The following is an 18,228-nucleotide window of genomic DNA, read 5'->3' on the forward strand; positions in this document are numbered from 1 at the left end:
TGTGCCCTGATGGAAAGGTCTACAGTCCGAGTAGGGAAAACCAATGCAGTGTTGTCCGTAATCACCACAAGTCACAGAAACTTGTGTTTTGCTTCTGTTTTCTTTTCTTTTTGTTGTTTTCAAATAAGAGAGTCAGAACAGAAACAAAAAGGAGCATCATCATGCAGTGCTTTAAACACGATGAGTGTGCCTGCCGATGGTGATGACTAGACAATGCACACTGTACTTTCAATTATGCTCTCCGCTGTTCATGTTTTATTTGACGCCAATAGTACATGAAAGGGATAAATTGAAAGCCACCCGAATGATAACGCAAAGCCACAGAGGATATATGGGTTTCTAAGAAAGAAAGCCTCAAGTTGTCGATTGATTTGCCCTCACTGTGTGATCTCTTGGTTAGCTTGGAAAGTAGAGCAACCACCCTGAGAAGGCGTTGGTCCCATGTTAGAATCCCAGACCAGGACGAATTTTTCTTCAAATGTGACACTTTCTTTATGAGAAACCTATAGGGGTTTCCTTTATAGCTTCGCGCTACAATTTGGGCGAATGTCAATTTTACGTTTTCAACTAATAGTGTGTCATTTGCAGCAGTTCATGATGGCTTCACTGTTCCGGTCTGCTTATCAGCATCACAGACCTGCAAGCACATTCTAACATATTGCATCCCATTTAGCAATGTTTGAGAAAAACAAATTTCTTTGATGTAGAGAAATTTAGTCTGAAATGTAGTGCGGTGATGATGATGCCTGTGGCTACATCCCTTTGAATCTTTGAGATCGACAGGCAATACCAGATTGGCCCATAAAGCAAATGGCGAAAAAGAAAAAGGTTAGAAATTCTTCTTGTGTGCCTCTTCCGGCAGATCTGGCGCACATAGAACTCAACGTTTTCTGCAAACAACTTTCTTGTGTACGTAGTAACTGAAAATCAACATTTAAGAACATAAGTGTTGGGCATTTAACAGGCCCTGTAACATCCTTTTGCTTGGTGAGCAAATGAATCCTGCATGTAGAGCATAGAGCTGGGTACATCTAGGCCAAGTTTTGTAGTTATATGTGGCACATGGAAGTAATAACCACAATGTGAACATTGTTGCTGTTTTTGAGTCGAGAGCTCTTCCTCACAATTTTTTGGATTTGTCTGCCAGCAAATATGGGGCAGCAACTCATAGATATCAGCCACTGGTAATCATTTCTCACCATTAATTACTTGCTCATACATGCACATCCTTTCACAACTGCCATGGATTGCTAGGAAGGGGAAAGAAGACAGCAGTTGTTACTGTGTCCTGCCCTTCAAGTGATTGCTCCTTTGTTGCACTAGTATAGCTTTGTCAGAGGACTACCTCGAAAAGCATGTGCCCAACATTGATGAAGCATCCCAGGCACAACCTCATTGGCAGGGGCTGTACGCCAGCATACCAGCTTCGAATTGCAACTTGGACCACTCGCAGTCACCCAAGTGTTGGTGGGATAGGTGAGGCATCAGTATTTGCCTCGCCCTTAATAAGGGGAATATAGAAAGTGAATATTGCACTACTAATATTGTTGTTTGTATAACGCCCTTTAAATTCCTTCAGGAGTATAATCCTTAAAAGGCACTGAATTCATTCCCTTTCATGTTTCGTGGGCTTCACTGAGAAACACTAAGTCAATTTAAACTGATAAAGTATTCTTTCACAACTGTTTCTGCTAATTTCACAATAACAGGTCGTTTATTAGAAGAGAAAATTAAAGTTATTCTTTTTCAGTTTCACGCCAATCCCCAGCACTGGTATGTCAGTGCAACCTTATGGATTTCAAAGCATTTTTCGTATTTGGGCTGTTGTGGCTCTGTAAAAGTTCTTGAAACTTGCTAAGTTCAGTTGTTAGGTCTTTTAGAGTACACGGTAGTCGATTTTTACCTCGAAAATTTTAGTAGGCCTGTGCAGACGCCGCCACAATCTGTTACGGTGATCTGGTGTAGCAACTTCAAAGTGGCATTGCCAACTCTTGCGTTTTTGCACCTTTTCTGGCTTTATAAGCCTATCCTCTCTGACAAGCATAGCTTCTTGATGTATTAAAGAAAGGTAGTTACAAATACGGTCGAAATTTTCTCTTTAGTGTTTCTTTAAGTATTCCTTCAAGTAGAAGGCCAGCCTGAGCTGGCTTTATAGTGATCCTTTTATTATCCACACAACTGCCTGATCCTGGTGATAATATAGGTGGAGCACTGTTTAGACCACTGACAAAGTGTGAAAAGTAAAAGGACCGAAATCGTTATATTATTCCAGCCGTGTTTCAAAAGGTTATTGCAAACCACGCTGCCATAGTTTTACAGATTACATCAGTGTTTCTTTAAAAGGTTTGCTGTAGTTTTGTGGGGTGCCCTGAAAACTTAGCAGTCTGTGTACCTATGAAGTCAACCGTGACGATGCCGCAGTTTCTACATACCACACAGGCCATAATGTGCCTTTTGTACATCTAGACTAATGCTTAATGTATGCACAGAACGAACGAGTACATCTTTTCTCAGGGTTTATTGCTTATATAACGAAACTGTAAACATGCACAAATGCAACAACCGGTTAGCCTTGAGTCATATCTGCACAAAACAGTGCAGGAGAAATCATTGTGAGCCCACAGCATCAACAGGGACGGTTCTGCATTGGGCGCACAGCACAGTATGGAGCAGCAGACCTTGAATCATAAAGCAGTGATTATTGTAGGGGTGTGCCTAGGTGGGCAGGCTAACAATAGAGAGAGATCTGGCAGCAGCCAGCTGCTGTTCCACAGGATTGCGTGTCCCCGGAGCCATAAGGTCGTGGGCACGGGTGGCTGCTTGCCCCCAGTGGAGTGTCTGGCTATGCACCAAAGCCTCAAGACAGGGCTGCAGGTAGAGGCTGCTGGCTGCATACCAGCGGGGCAAGTCTTGTGCCAGTAGTGCCCCCTGAGTGGCCAGATCAGCCCGGGCTGCCTCTAGCGCCTGTCGGCATTCACTCAGACGTGCCAGGTTGGCGCCTGTTGATTCGCGGCCGCTTAGCCGTTCTGCACGCTGCTCCAGACGCAAGCACTCCTGGGCTGCCTGGTCACGCCGTTTCAGCGCTGCCTGCACCTCGGCAAACACACTCTGGTAACTGTGCATGGGCAGCAGGAAAATGGCCAAATGAATCGTAGCCAATGTACTCGGGGAGCATCACTTTAGCCACACCTCATGTGTATAACCTGACTGTACTGCTATGCTAAGTCAGCCCAGAGGTGTGGGTAAATAAAATGCAATACAAAATGTTTTTTTTTCTTTTTGTGTACTTATTTACCATGACAGCACGCAGTTCAATGTGTGCTGGTATTGGATACGTTCTCCTGGCTACTGAATATTATTTAGTGGTCCTACGAGCATTCTACACAAGGCTTGTTTTACTTGTTCTGAACAGAGGTCACCACAAAGCTTGCCAAGTGACTTGTCATACTTGGCCATGCTGTGTTAAATGCAACACAATTGCACAAAACATGTGGGCAGTTTCAAGAGTGTGAAGTCTGCAAGTAAGGAGGCCCTGGTGGCAGCTAGCACAATATTGGAAATTGTTTGCAATAAATTTCAGAACATTTTTACAAGAGCTGTGAACTAGCGCTGTATACTTGTAGTCTCATATGTGCACTTACCGTTTAAGAGGGTCCACTAAACAACGTCGAATGGCCACAAGCTGTAAAATATTGGCAGATTTAGTGTGTTAAATGTTTCACAGTCTCTGCATTATTGCAGATGCTTTACATTATAGTAATGCAAGATCACTGAATGGTGTGCATACACGTATTTGCAAGATTTATCAATGTAAAAAATGGTTACTAATCTAGAGGCACGGCATGAAAAACATGCAACATTCTTGGCATGCATTCCGCTGCAGGGGTAAATGTAAGTAACAATATGTAGGCTCAGTATTAATGTAAACTTCGTGCTCACATGGTCATCGACGGCTGTGTCCATAGATGAAGCAAAGCCTAGCCATTCTTCGACGAGACGGCGCAGCTCGGGACTCTCGTTGCACAGCTCGCCACTAGCCAGGTCGCTGCTCATCTTTTTCTCGCAGTGGTACAGGGCTAAAAAAAAACATTTAACTAGGAATATCATTCAGACCGTTGCAAGCATGGCAGATATCAAGCTGCGTACCCAGCATTGTGTCCTCGTACTTCTTAGCATCATTGTGGAGTTTCTTCGTGTCCCTCTCGAGCCTGCGTGTATCACAGGAAATGAATCTGAAAATATGCCCACAAAGGGCAAGGTTCCGATTGGTGTTTAAGTCGCGGGTCGCATTTTCCTCGCGACGAGAGGTTGTATTTTTTAGAAGCACTGCTCCAGGAGGGCACATGTAACCGGCAGACGGTGGCCTCAGGAGAGCACCCGGGGTTATAATAAAGCAGGCGGCGCAGGATCTCCAGGGCACCCAAGGGGTAGCGGGGGGATCAAAAGCTGGAAGCAGAGCGGCCCGTAGGTTGGGGCCGCGGAGGCCGAAGCGTGCCAGGGGGTGTTCGCATAAAAAATTGGCTGTCCACTATCGCGGACAGCCGATCTTATACACCCCTGGCATGCGCAGGCCTCGGCGAGCCCCAACCCACGGACCAGTCCGGGTTCTAGCTTTGGTGTCCTGGAGGCACCGCCAATACTGCGAAATAATGACACGTTGTCACAATTAGTAAAAAAACACGATTTGATAAATATAATTAGGCATAGCCGCCAACTTGTGGCGCTAAGTTCAGCACTACTGCGCTCCGCGACTTTTGCAACACCAGTCAGAACTTTGCCCCCAGTTTTCGCCCTCAGTCTTACCGAACGAACTTTGACACGAACTCCTCGATAGTTCTTTCGTCCTGTTGACAGAAATGTATGGGGCGCGGGGAGGGGCTACTGTGAGAACCTCGTAACCCAAGAGCGGTAACAGCGGCGTTTTGGTACTCACAAGCTCGGCGCCCGGAGAGTTCCTCGACGATCCCTTTGACAACCGCTTCAGTGGGTTCCTTAAAGACGGTAAAAATGGCAATTGCTGGGTTTACTTCAGTTTCACCATAACTTAACACACAGTCGAAGGTCATCACACCTTTACTTTCAAAGTTCGGAAATCGCGTGTAGTCGCTTGTTTAGATTGCAACACAGAAAGCCCACTACATCAAATGTTGCACTCACCAGCTCATGACGTGCTTGGTTTGAGTCATTGAGTTTCCTACAATTATTGTATGAAACTCTATGGTTTGAGTAACTTGACCGTGTGCATAACCAACACGAGTGCATTGAAACTCTCGACCGAACTTGTAACAGGAACTTCGCGCTCTGCTCTACTCGCTCTAGCGGTTCTAGTGGTTCTAGCCCCTGTGCTAGCCAGTGGCCCTGCATGCAGCCATAAAGAGCGGCCACTGCTGGCGCTGGGATCGATTTTGGCGGAAGGGAAGCGAAGAAGCGATGCCAACAGGTGTGAGTGGTCGTGTGGTTGAGGACGGTGACCATTGTGTTCTAGCCAGTCAAAGCACCTGAACGCCAGAGTAATAATGGCACTCTCTTCCTGTTGATTTTATTTGGTGTTAACCTTTTTATAGAGTGCGACGTTGGTAATATGGAACGATTTTAATGGCTGCAGTGCAGTTACTTTTTGTATATGTCCCCGTTATTCTGTGGACACACACATCATGTGCAAATGGCACAGCGAGTCTAGCACAGAAAAACATTCTTAAAGCAGCAGCTATGTCTTGGTGGTATGCCGTTCGCTGTAAAGCTTGCCTCAATATTTTACTCGTGCTGCTACCTTCCAGCAGCTGAGAATCCACTATCATCATTCGTTTTCTGTCGCGATAAATGGGTTGTCACGGTTACCAGTTTGTTTACAAGGAAAAGACGTGTTTGGTTTGGTCCTTTGCACCATTACAGCATCAGCGACTTCATTAGGAATGTTTGGTACGAGTATTATCGTGTTTGCTAGCATTTAATGACAGCTTAATAGCTGACTATCAACATGTATGTGTGTGCCGAGAGAAGAGTGGTAATATGGGTCGCGGGTCGCGCACCTAGCTTTGCGGCGGACGTTGACCGCCTTCTATGCATGCTCGTTGCTTCGAACGTTCGCTTCCCCCCCCCCCCCCCCTTTCTTTTCTGTCTGCTCCGTTTTTGGCAGTTGCGCTTTATGATTGCGGCTTATCGCGATGCGCCGACTTGTTGGTTGGGATGTTGCACTGCTTTGTTAACGCCCCCGACGTCCTTCGTGCTTATTCAGGACAGCTGTGTGCATTCTCGTGCGTCTTGCGCAAGTCGTGGTATGGAGCACGCATACCAACGCATTTTGCACTTCCCATTTGGTTGCGGCAGCTTGCCGACGGCTATCGCACTCTTACAGAAACCACGTTTTTCAGAACTCCTGTCGAGCCATATCTCAGGCGCTCACGGCATCAACACACTTAGTTCAAATTACTGAGGTAAAGGTAACCACCCCTCCATTTGTGCAGCCAGCGCCAATCGTCGGCACCCACCGTACTTCCGTTTTTCGGGGCCATGTTAAAAACACGTCTACTTACTCGGCGTTACATTCTAGCATCGGCTGGTGGCCTGACGTGCAGCGCAGGCACAATCCATAGTGCAGGTGCCATCAGCGATTTCTCGTCTTCGCTGCAAAATAAGAGCTCGCTTATACACGTCGCACAGACAAGTATGATCGGAATCAATTTCCATTTAATCGTAATGTGCGATCGATGTAAAAAACGCGACGCTACAGCAATATTGATGTGAACTGTGTTTTTGCAGTGCTCAATCACCCACTGAACGTGAATTTACCGTCAAATGTGCCCATGCGAGAGGCACTGGTTAGTCTAATGCAAATTGAAGCTGTACATGTTGAGAATTTGTAGGAGCACTTTCATTTTGTTGTAAGCTATTCAGAAAAAAAGTTCGGACATCCCAATTGCTTGTATTTAGATTGCATCAGTTCTTGTGTACGAGTCGGTTAATGGGGTTCATCTCAAACCAATGCTGTAAATGAAGGCATTTCAGTTCAACTAAGTGTATGCAGCATTACCATATGCCCCAAGGATTCTTTTCATAACACACCTTGGGTAATAGATAGCTGCATATGCAAGCCCCAAATATGTCTTCGCATGCTATATATGCATTCAAAAAAATCTTATGTTCAGTAGTCTCAAATGCAATACTGTATGCAAAAGCTGAGCAAATAACATTAACGTTGCTTGGAACAGATTTCTGTAAAAACATGAAATATCATGGCAAGCAAGAGAAGTTTCCAAAGCAGCATGCAGCTTTAGAAGCCACTACATACTGCAATCTAGTATTGAGTGACTCCTACAGCACCAGTGGACATCAGTGGTGAAATGAAAAAGGAGATAGCCGCTACCAATACACATAAGATAAGCAGCTGTAAACTCCAACATAGATAAGCAGCTATAAAGCCTACTACCCCCGCCTTGGCTCCAATTATGCAGGAGCAGCGGTTCATGAAGTGGTGCCCAGCAGAGGGCTGCTGTTCCGCGAAACCAGTGCGCAGCCAGTTCTGTGCAAGCCCAAGCTGATGCCACTACAGAGCATTAGCCTGGAGAAATTGGAGCGCCTGCAGGCTCAGCAGAAGACTCAGCAACAGCAGCCACCCAAGAGTCACTAGTGCCACAAACACAAATCAACAAGTGGCCAGGCTTTTATTAAAAAATATACGGCCATCAAGGGGAGGCAGGCTGGCCCTGGAGCTGCTTTGTTCTATTGCTTTATTCAGCCCGGGGGTGACCACAGTGTCACTTGAGCGCAATTTTCTCTGCCTGTCCTGGGTTACGGGAGGGGGGAAAACAATGGAAGACAAGCACCGGTCCAGGGGCAGAGGCCCCCCACACATGATATGTGACCAGCACGAGCTCCCCCGGGGGCTGGAGCCCCACCCTGCTCAAGATTCCTGCCACGGAGGCCTCACTGCAGTCGTCCCAATGAACTACCTGCTGCCAGCTGGTTCATAGAAGGTGCCGCCGGTTTTGCATACTTGCTGGTCAAGCTCAGGTTGTCCACACTGATGTTAATGCTACCGGAGTCCACCCACGTTTTCCCACACTTTTCTTGTGGTGTTTGACCACCTACTGTTCCCCCAAATATGGAGGGTGGTGCTCCAGCAGGGCTTGGTGTCAGTGGTGCGCAGCCAGGGCTTGGCTGCCGCACAAGACCTGGTAGCCCTTGGAATGCAACAGGTTGGGCAAGGCCAGCCTGGGGTGCAAGTGTGTAGCCCATGTGAAAGCCAGCTGGCTGTGCTGCCATGGGAAAGCCCATGGGGAGGCCCACCATGCCACCGGCTGGTGACTGCAGACCAGTGAGGGGACTTGTTTGCAGCTGTGGTTGCAGTGGGGACAGGGGACTGGTCTGCGGCATGCCTGCCAATGGACTAGCAGGTATCACTGGTTGCAGTCCCGCCAGTGGGCTCGCTTGCAGAACAGGCTGCGAGATGGGACTCGTATGCAGAGTTGGTGGCACACTGGTTGCCGGCAGGGCTGGTGGCATGGCGGGACTGGTATGCAAACTGGGTTGGACACTGGTCGCCTGCACAGGCAGGTCTATCAGGCCGCTTGGAATGCTGCTCGACGATGTGAAGGACGCGAAGTCCGAGAATTCGTCTTGGGCGCTGTAAGAGAAGACAATCTGTGATGCCGGCCGCCAGCGGCGGTGCGGTTAGCCTACCTGGGCGGCGGTGCCGTAGCACTTTGGAATTGGCTGAAGTCGGCAAAGTCTCCGTTCGCGGTCGGCGTCGTGGTCGGTGTGCTGGCGATGTCACCCAGCAAGTCGGCTGCTGGCAGGCTCGGCGCCGCCGCGGTGGCGGCCGGGCTAGAGGGCGGCGAGGCCTCCCGGCCGTAGTTCGCGGCGGCGCCCATGTCCAGCTTCTTGGCTTGCGGCTTCCAACTAGGCGTCCGAGGCTCGTCGCGGTACGTCACGCCCCCGCCTGGCCGCTCGTCGCGTTCCTCGTCGTTGCTGTTCTCGGGCGAGTCCTCGAAGCTGTGCCGACGACCCAGACGCGACCCGTGGTCCATGTCGTCGAACTTGTTCCGGTCGCTGTACCGGAAGCCCAGCGACTCGCCAGACAATCCGATGTATTTGTCCTTGGCCTTCTTCGCCTTCTTGCGCTCCTCGCGTAGCCTCTCGTCGTCCTGAATAAAGTCGATGAGGTCTTTCACTTTCTGGCGCACATTGACGCCTTGATCCTTTCCGATCTCGTCAATGAATGAATAGTTCTCTAGACTGCGCAGGTCGTAAATGTGCTCCCGCGCTGAGGTGACGACCCTTTCGGAGCCGTTTCGCACTAGGTAGTCGAGCAGAAGCAGGCCCTTGTAGGGCCGCCGGTAACAGCGCTTGTTGTCCTGCAGGATGCGCTTCCACAGCATGCCCATCACCTCGGGAAAGTGGTCGTACGAGAAAGTGGCCTGCGCGATCTCCTGCATCAGCTGGCCCGGTGGACCCCAGGCCACGTCGTTGGTCGCCTCGCGCACCTTGGCCTCCATTTCGGTGTAATTCATCACCATGTTGGTGCTGCGCAAAGAGGGGCCCGTCATCAGTCGACAGGGAAAAACTATCCGGCGGCGCCAGCCTAGGCCTACCCGACAGCTGGAATCGGCGGCCTGCCGACGACCTACTTACGCTTTATCCACCAGCTCCTTGATCTTCCACGGCATATTCATGGTGCTCGGACGGATCGGGCCGGCAGCTGGCGGCTTCGGTGGTACTCTCTATGGGGGCCGCACAAATAAGTAGCGCACGGTTGCAAGCAGTCACCCACACGACATGAGCGATGGCGGCCCTGTCACGTGATCTAACAAGTGCATTTTTTTGCACTCCACGCTAGGTGGCGGCGGCCTTGACGCCGGCGACACCCTTTGCGCCGGCACAACACGCTGCCCCTCCCCCTGTCTAAAGTTTAGGCCGGCCGACAAACATCCCTTGATCACCACGAGTCCGTGTGTTTCGCACTGGTCAGCAGCGAGAGCTGCCACCGATCCAGCCGCGAACACATTTCCCACATGCTCGTATCTCGCTGGCGTCTGCTGCTGCTGAGATCGTCAGCTGTTCAGTGCCGTCGCTCAGCTGTTCGGGAGGCGTGCATCTTATCATCGCTCGCTCGTCACGTAGGCCGCGTAAAAATACCTCTTTTGTCCGCCGTCATATGTGCACAACCGGCCACCGATAAGGCTGCGACGAATGCGGGCTTTGACGTAACACACTGTTGCAAACGCACGCGCACGCAACGTGTCTTCGCAATTTGTGTATTTCATCCCGACAACCAAGCATAACGAGCGTGAGTGAAATTGAAGAAATGCGTTGCAATCTTTAAAAACGAAAGTAAAGGAACTAGATATGCAAAAATGAAATTAAAATGGAATAACTTTGATACGTCGTCTTCACTTGACGTTCTGATCACGTAGCTACCCATCGTAGCATACGAGGCGCGCGCCTCTCCTCGCGCTTCCCGAGATCATGTATCATGTCTATCGCTTCGCACCAGAACGTAAGACGACACAGCCTGTGAAAAAAGTCTCGGCCGCTCTGAGTTCAGAGCCACTACGCAGCGATTCGAAGAAGGATATTTCGTCAAGTGAGAACTCAAGGGAGTGTATTTTGTGCAGTGGGTTACCGTTGTTTGAAGCGATCGCCTACGCACCGCACACAATTTAGTGTGGCGTACCAATACAATCGATCATTAGGCATTGCTGACGGTGAAAAGCTGTTTATTTACTGTGTTGGTTTTATTTTCACAATCGCTTAATCCCCGCGAGTCTTCTGCTCTGCATCACTTAAAAAATAAATTTGTCACTCATCTAATCGATATCAATTCGAAGCTTGTGGACATTTTATTTCGCGCATTGGAGCAGGTGCATCACTGGTGTTTTGTTTGCTATAACCTCAAATTTTGTTTTCCTAGGCGGGTCGATTTTGTAAGCTGTCGGCCTTTTAGCACTCCAGCAACGCCAGCCTGAACTACGCGCGTTGGAAATTCCAAAAAAAAAAAGCACTCTTCCCTACGTGCCTTGCGTTCTGACGTCATTTTGGCGCTTCTGTCGGACAGTGCGCCATCTTGAAATCGTTTTCTACTATTGGTTTGTAAATCTAAGGCCATCGAATGAAATTTACATGTCTAGAGGCGTCTGACACTCTTAGTTAATTTTTCAAGAAGTACAAAGAACTTTTTGCGTTATTTATTGCGGTTGTAATGGCAGGTAAATGCGTGTTTCTCATTTGAAAACTCCGCTCTACTGTGCAACATCGATAATGGCAATCGTTTTGACGCCGGCCAGCGACAAAAGTCATCAAGAATTTCATTGTGGATATTTGTTGCGTGGTTTCAGGTAATGGAGAGATCCAGTGGTGTTTTTCTCAAGTGAAGGGGACGCTAGATGACGATGTAACTGAAGGTGAGTGAACTGCGACCGTTATGCAAGGCCTAAGCAGCGGTCAAATTTTGGGAAGTTCATTGGAAAACTTGCCGTTGTGCTTTATCTCTATTCGTGATGGCTTGTACTATTGGTCTTTAAGCCGTTAAAGTGACAGGCTTGATGGTTACACTGCTTTATACTGCATTCTGCACACTACTGCATGTCCTGAAAGTGCCCGCCGCCGAGTGCGTTCCTAGTTCGATGTCATTGCTATGATAGCGCGGAGGGAGGCATTAGATCAGCGTATCGGAGAGACCTCACAACCGTCGCCGGTCACTGGGCGCGGTGACAGACCTTATTATGAGGAGCCGCGGATACGCCAAAAGTGACCTTGGCCGCGCAACCAAATTTTTGTTGTTGTCGCGGACGCTTTCAAAGTACCGGCGCAGTGGCGAAACCTCCGTGGGCGCTGCATTTTCGCCGAAGGAGACCTACTAATCTATATGCCTTTCAGCTTGCATGATTGTTGTGATGTGCGCTCTGTATGTGTGTGGCGGCGATTCCTGATGTGAGCCGCGCGCGCGCTTTTCCCACGATGAGCAGCCGTAGAGTGTAAACAACCCGTTGCTCTCTGGCCTTTCCGTGCAGCGGACATAATTTCGTGCGTGGAGTTCAACCATGACGGCGACCTGCTGGCGACAGGCGATAAGGGTGGCCGGGTTGTCATCTTTCAGCGAGACCCCGCGGTGAGTGCGGGCACGCCTTCCTGGCGCGCGCCGGTTGGCCACACACCGTGGAGCAGGCCTCGCCCGGCCGCCGCGAGCCCTGCTCCATGGGACGCCACACCTTGGGCATTCCCAACGCACGGCGAGTGCTGGCGTTACCGTCGGTACCTCGGTGCTCGACGTTCTGCTGGCAGCCGCATAGGTTAACCACGCTTGTTTGGGTTCGTAACACCTTTGAGGGCTTGCCTTTGCACTTCACGTGCTTTTTTAATTCAGGAGAGTTCCCTGCTGCACCACCTAAGCTTAAGTTGTAAACAAGCATGTTAAATGTATCATATATTTGACACACTATATAGCATGCTTCAAGAAGGGCAACACGGGGTTTTGACCTGCCTATCACATATTGCATGTCTAGCATCGTGGCATTAGGAGCTGCAGTGTCTGTAACAGTTTCTGTCTGCATGCATAACATTTTATTATAATGCAACTGGTTGAAGCTAAATGTTATGGGGAAACTTCATCTGAGCTATCTTGTGCGACATAAGATCAATGTGCTCCTGTATGTGTGCTTGGCACTCCAAAGCTCTGAAGGGAATGTTATTCCCCTCAATACCAGAGGTCTTCGAACAATGCTTTACAGACGCTTCAGCAAGTGCCCGACTGTAGGTCTGAAGTAATGAGCAGTGGCTGAAAAAAATTGTCCGGGAGCAAGGTTTCTACAAGGAGTCTTCATCAGGGCAGCAATTGCATCATGAAGACGAGTCCCTGTAGAAGCGTTGGCTTCAGCGACTTTTTATTCAACCACTGCTTATCACTTCAAACCTCCATCTTCCTGTGAACCTCTGTCCTGTTTGGACCACAGCAGATCTTGTCATGTGCTGTGCTTTTGGAACTTTTGACGAAAACTTCGTGCTAAAGAAAGGCACTGGTCAGTGCGTGGCCAGATTTTTTGCCATATTTCTGCAAAGAAACCCATCATAATGCACAGCATTATTCACATATTCACCTTCCATATATATAATTGAATCTTGTAAAATTGCATTTAGTCACCTGTTCATAAAATTACTGACGGGCTTTTCATATGTGACAACACTCGCATGTTTTGTCATGTGCTAACTTGCACTCACTACTGAGGATGCCTTTAACAGTTTGTCACATATTGAGAGGGTAGCACAGTGACTTATTCTGTACCACATGTCTGTACCATGGCCTGTAGACTTCAGAGCACTTGGGGCTTATGCATGAAGATTGCCTCACTTTTGTCACACTTCGGACTTTTGTTGAACTGATATTACCCTAGTCAGCACACCTGCATTCTATTCTGTCTGCACTTCTTTGAAGACTATCTCATCCATTATAGTAGATGTTTGGATTAGCATCGTTTTTATTGGCCTTAACTAATCCTTCAGCATATTTTTTTCCCAACAGCCCTGGAATAATGCTACTTAATCATGGTAAAGATAATGTGCAATTCATTCCAATTCTTATGTTTTGCTCTTCATCAATGGCCTAAGCATTGCTCAATGTTAATTAGCACCGCAATCAGCTAGTTGTGGGTGGTGAGTAATAATAAAGAATTTGGTGAAAGGAATCATTATATTACGCTGGCTCCAATTTGTATTGCTATGAACTTTTGGTTGCGCATTGGTAACATTCCTTGCAAGTACTTGTACCTCCCTTTGCCCGACCCTTGTTTTAAAGCCTGTTTGTCAGTTTTGTGGAAACATCCAAGCGCAGATTTTTGCATGCTCAATGTCTTAATCTATTTTCAGTATCTTATTTCCCATTGAATTTATCTCTTGCCTCTGCTAAGCCTGAAGTACTCAATTTTGATACAGCATTCTGGTTGGAAATATTTGTTGAGCCATGATGCTCGCAGAATAGCTTCATTGCAATGTTATTTTGCTGTGTTCCCTCACAAATATTTTTATGCACTAGAGCAGTCCCAGGGAGGTCGTAAATAAAAAAAAATATTCCAATACTGTTAAGTGCCCGATATTGTCCCGATGCACCTTCAGTTCTATGGCTGAATTTCACTTGAGAACAATTGCAGACCTGCAAAGCATTTACAACTCGAAGGACATTAACTGGCCGAATTTCACTTGAGAACAATTACAGACCTGCAAAGCATTTACAACTCGAGGGATATTAACCTGCACTGCTGCAGAACGGGATAGGTTGATAACATCATTCTTGTTCTTCCTGTTGTCTTGGGTGGTTCATAGTTGCTTGCTACGGTAGCAAGCCTTCTTGCTGCTTTGTGCTTTCTATATTTGGCATGGTTGTGCATGTATTGTCACAGCATGTGGTGCAAAGAAATTGTAATCGTCTGCTGCAAAGTTGTGCAAGCTATCCAGTTGTATATTTCCTTATTGTTGGCTATAGATGCTCGAGTAGCAGCTTCTGCGATCAGCTTTGTGGACGATGATATATGCATCTGTTCAGCCAGCATTTTCCTTGTTCTGCATGCAGTAGCTTTGCCTAGGGCCCTCTTCAAGGAAAACTTGGAAGGTTGGTAGTTTTGATGCTTCTTAAAAAATAAAGTTCATTTCATTGAATTGATTGCTTCAGTTATTTGTTGGCTTGTCCTTTGCTTTAAGTTGTTTCATCATACTGGACTAATTTTTGGCTGACAACTTGCAACTGTCGCTGGAGATACACAAATACTTAATCCATCAGGCCCTGATTTAGGTGCACGTTAAAGAACCCCAGGTGGTCAAAATTTCCGGAGTCCTCCACTACGGCGTGCCTCATAATCAGAAAGTGGTTTTGGCACGTAAAACCCCAAATATTATTAATCCATCAGGCCCTACCAGTATGGCTAGAATTGTTTTGAGCATCCTTTGATCAAGTTGCATTCATGTCACATCACTTTCATAGAGGAAGCCATGGTGCTGGCGTGTTGCCAACTAAAGTGGGAATGTTGACACTGCTGATGTGTCGATTCAGTTTGTTCAGTCCTCAAAAAAAAAAAAAAGGTGCTGGAAAAGCAATTTTGCTTTCGTGAAGCTGGCAGCACAAGAAATGTGTGTAGAAGTATAGAATTCAAAGAATAGTGAGAAATGCTACCCCCTTCCTTTTTTCTTCAAAACATACCTGCTCATTTACTGCAATATAATCTATCCGCTAACCACCATGTGCAGGCGCTTTCAGCTTAGGTGCAAATTAAAGGCTGATAGTAAGAAAATTAGTTACTCTGGCTGTTTTGCCAGGATTGCTTGAATAGTATGTACCATCAGCGTCAAATGAAGTGTGAACCACAGAGCGCGTGGCCCAAGCATAAGTGAAGGTGTAGTGTGCGCCATCCAGTCATCATTGTTGACAGGCGCACTCATTCGGTTTGACTGCGCTGCGTGACCCCCTATAGTCGGATATTTTTGCTTCTGTATTGTCAGACTGCCAAACATGCTTGGCACGCCCATGTCGGCCACCATCACGGCTGTCGGTGATTCTGCGCTGCGCAAGTTTGCTGATAGGAAGAATGAATGTGGCACGCATGCGGCAAACTGCATGAGCCAATCTATCTTAATGACGATGGTGCGAACTGCACCACGCGCACTGCTGTTCGTGTTTCATTTAGGACCGATAGCACTTGTGGTTTCAGCGAACTGTGCAACAATAGTCGACGTAAACTGCAATATTTTAGCTTCCTTTTTCTTTCATTTATTTTCTTCATTTCAAACACAAGGGAAAATATTTCATGATAGGGGGATCACGCAGTGCGTCAAAACTTGAGGTGCGTGCCTGTCAGTGGTGATGACTGGACAGCGCCCCCTAGTCCGGCCGCTGGATTATGTCAGCGGCTGGCGTCTCGGGGCCGCTTCTGCCAGCCCGCTTAATCCCAGCTCCAGTTATTATGGCCTTGTCATTGAACGGCGAGGATTGGGAAGGACGGCTTAGCAGACGCCGACTGCTTTGCGGAGACTATAGAAGACTTGCGTGAGCGCCCTGCAACTGTCGTTGGTGGCAGCACGCCTAATCCCGTCATCCGTGCGTGCGTCTCGCTCCATGGTGTCTCGTGCGTCTCGCTCCAATAACCTAGGTTATTTCATATTTGGTTATAGTGATAACGTACAGCTGGCATTTGCAAGACCTGTTTTTACAGTCCCTGGAGCTTCCATTGTTAGCGCTCCATGGTGGGTGGCTGGTGTTAATGCCGAAAACTACATATTTGTTTATGGCTGGTTCCTTCCCCCCACTCCCTGATCGCGCTCAGAAAAGAAGGCACACCGAAGATGTATTCCAGTTCTTTGGACATCAAACACCCAACTTTCCACGATTCCATGTCATTCACTCAGAAAAATCAGATAAGTACGAACAATCTAACCATTTCTAATTTCCAAGTCTCTAACTTAGGCTCTTGGACCAAGCTACAAGGACCCGCCGTGGTTGCTCAGTGGCTATGGCGTTACGCTGCTGAGCACGAGGTCGCGGGATCAAATCCCGGCCACGGCGGGCGCATTTCGATGGGGGTGAAATGCGAAAACACCCGTGTACTTAGATTTAGGTGCACGTTAAAGAACCCCTGGTGGTCGAAATTTCCGGAGTCCTCCACTACGGCGTGCCTCATAATCGGAAAGCGGTTTTGGCACGTAAAACCCCATAATTTTTTTTTTTTTTTGCTTGGGCCACGCGTTTCCCTGTTCACGTTTCATTTGACGCTGATGGAAGTACTACTCATTTATAACCAATTTAGTCAAAGTGAAATTTCTTCCTCTAACCTCCAGTTTAATTCCAGAAAAGCGTACCAAATTTAAGAAACTTTTTACATAGTCAATTTTTCTATGTCCGATTCTGAAAATATAATACTTGATTGAGTTCTGGTGAGAATTAAAAAAAATAAAAATAAATGAGTCTGCTCTTAAGAAGGCAGCATTCCATCAATGCCGTCACCCTTAACTCACTTAGGCCGTGGGAGGAGCAGAACATCGGGCTGAACGAATGTGGCTCGTCATTGGCAATGTTGGTACAACCTCCCATGAAGAGTACAGTTTGGGATTGGGGTTATACCCCTGGCACACAGGCAAACTAAAGTACTTTGAGGTAAACCCCTTTACTTTGCGCCGAAGGACCCCTTGCGGAAAAGTTTCAACCGTGGCGCATGGTACGACACTGTTTTCTTTATTTATGCAGGGTGTTTCAGCTAACTTTAGCTAGAGTTTAAAAATATGCTGATGCACTCGAAGACGATGCAACCCAATGCATCTTGCTCACTTTTGTATGTAGTGTGTCGTGCAATTTTTTGTATTTTGTTTAATTAGTTAGTCAAGATTAATTAACCAACTTCTGAAACAATGAAGTTAGGCAAAAAATTCACAAGTTGTACAGCGCTTTGCAAAACGTTCGATTAGACAGTTTCCAAGTTTCTCTCTATTAAGTATTAGTCCTTTTCGGCTTACTGCGGATGCCCGTGAAATACAAAAATATACCACGTGACATACCCGCTTGCGCACAGTGATTTCAGTGCTGCCAAACTGTCCGCGTACAAACGAACATAGCATCTAGCAGGTCATGCTGCCACTAAACTGGCCAAAGTGAACTGAAACACCCTGTGTGTGTGTGTGTGTGTGTGTGTGTGTGTGTGTGTGTGTGTGTGTGTGTGTGTGTGTGTGTGTGTGTGTGTGTGTGTGTGTGTGTGTGTGTGTGTGTGTGTGTGTGTGTGCGTGCGTGCGTGCGTGCGTGTTTCAGAAAGCTCACATGAAGCGGAAAGCGCTGCTTGTTTATTCTGAAACTGACAAAAACACTAATTGTGCGTCCAGGAAGTGCAAAATGAAAATGAGGAAAGCTTAAAGCGTACAAGAGAAAGCGTAATGCATGAAAGGCCTACTGCAGCATTATAATTTGCTTATTCGTTATCAAATGTGTTTTTTGTAGCAAAATTAGTTTCATTCAGCAGCAGTGAGCAAGCACGCTGGAACACGGCCAGTCTGGAATGCCTGTCGGGCGTCTGACCAGACGTGCACTCCAGACGGCCTGTGGGTAGAGCTACGGTTCGCTAGACGCATTCAGTAGTTAGCAATGACAGCGCCACTGCTACAAGCACAACCTTGCGTAACATGCGCAACAACATGCAGCACATGTCGGTTGGCACACTGCCTGCATTACAGTGTACTAAAAGGGGGTAGTGTTGTTCAGGTAGGGCC

General features: G+C 47.5%; 3 protein-coding genes across 5 annotated transcripts in view; 1 reads left to right on the forward strand and 2 right to left on the reverse strand.

Annotated features, from left to right (window-relative positions):
* The window catches only part of tws (protein phosphatase 2 regulatory subunit tws), a 66,344-nt gene that overhangs the window by 14,719 nt on the left and 33,397 nt on the right, over positions 1 to 18,228 (forward strand). Inside the window, exons 1-3 of one of the 3 annotated variants that reach the window (XM_065439702.1) lie at positions 10,450 to 10,582; positions 11,334 to 11,399; positions 12,009 to 12,106. In XM_065439702.1, coding sequence (XP_065295774.1) covers positions 10,465 to 10,582; positions 11,334 to 11,399; positions 12,009 to 12,106 — 282 coding nt within the window. In that variant the 5' untranslated portion in view covers positions 10,450 to 10,464. Of the gene's footprint in view, positions 1 to 10,449; positions 10,583 to 11,041; positions 11,205 to 11,333; positions 11,400 to 12,008; positions 12,107 to 18,228 lie in introns of those variants that run through there. The other 2 variants (XM_065439704.1, XM_065439703.1) reach the window with 2 other exon arrangements.
* LOC135907922 (bridging integrator 3-like) lies at positions 2,500 to 5,393 on the reverse strand. Its single transcript, XM_065439705.1, has 7 exons — positions 5,158 to 5,393; positions 4,934 to 4,991; positions 4,804 to 4,844; positions 4,147 to 4,208; positions 3,940 to 4,076; positions 3,642 to 3,682; positions 2,500 to 3,115 (listed from the first exon to the last, which is right to left on the reverse strand). The coding sequence occupies exons 1-7, from the start codon at positions 5,184 to 5,186 to the stop codon at positions 2,716 to 2,718; spliced, it is 768 nt and encodes a 255-aa protein (XP_065295777.1). The 5' UTR covers positions 5,187 to 5,393; the 3' UTR covers positions 2,500 to 2,715.
* Positions 7,643 to 10,213, reverse strand: lqfR (clathrin interactor lqfR). Its single transcript, XM_065439701.1, has 3 exons — positions 9,631 to 10,213; positions 8,680 to 9,522; positions 7,643 to 8,623 (listed from the first exon to the last, which is right to left on the reverse strand). Exons 1-3 carry the CDS (start codon positions 9,669 to 9,671, stop codon positions 7,924 to 7,926), a joined length of 1,584 nt encoding a protein of 527 aa, XP_065295773.1. The 5' UTR covers positions 9,672 to 10,213; the 3' UTR covers positions 7,643 to 7,923.

The sequence above is a fragment of the Dermacentor albipictus genome, chromosome 1 (genome assembly GCF_038994185.2).
Source record: "Dermacentor albipictus isolate Rhodes 1998 colony chromosome 1, USDA_Dalb.pri_finalv2, whole genome shotgun sequence".
In the NCBI taxonomy this organism is placed as follows: domain Eukaryota; kingdom Metazoa; phylum Arthropoda; class Arachnida; order Ixodida; family Ixodidae; genus Dermacentor; species Dermacentor albipictus.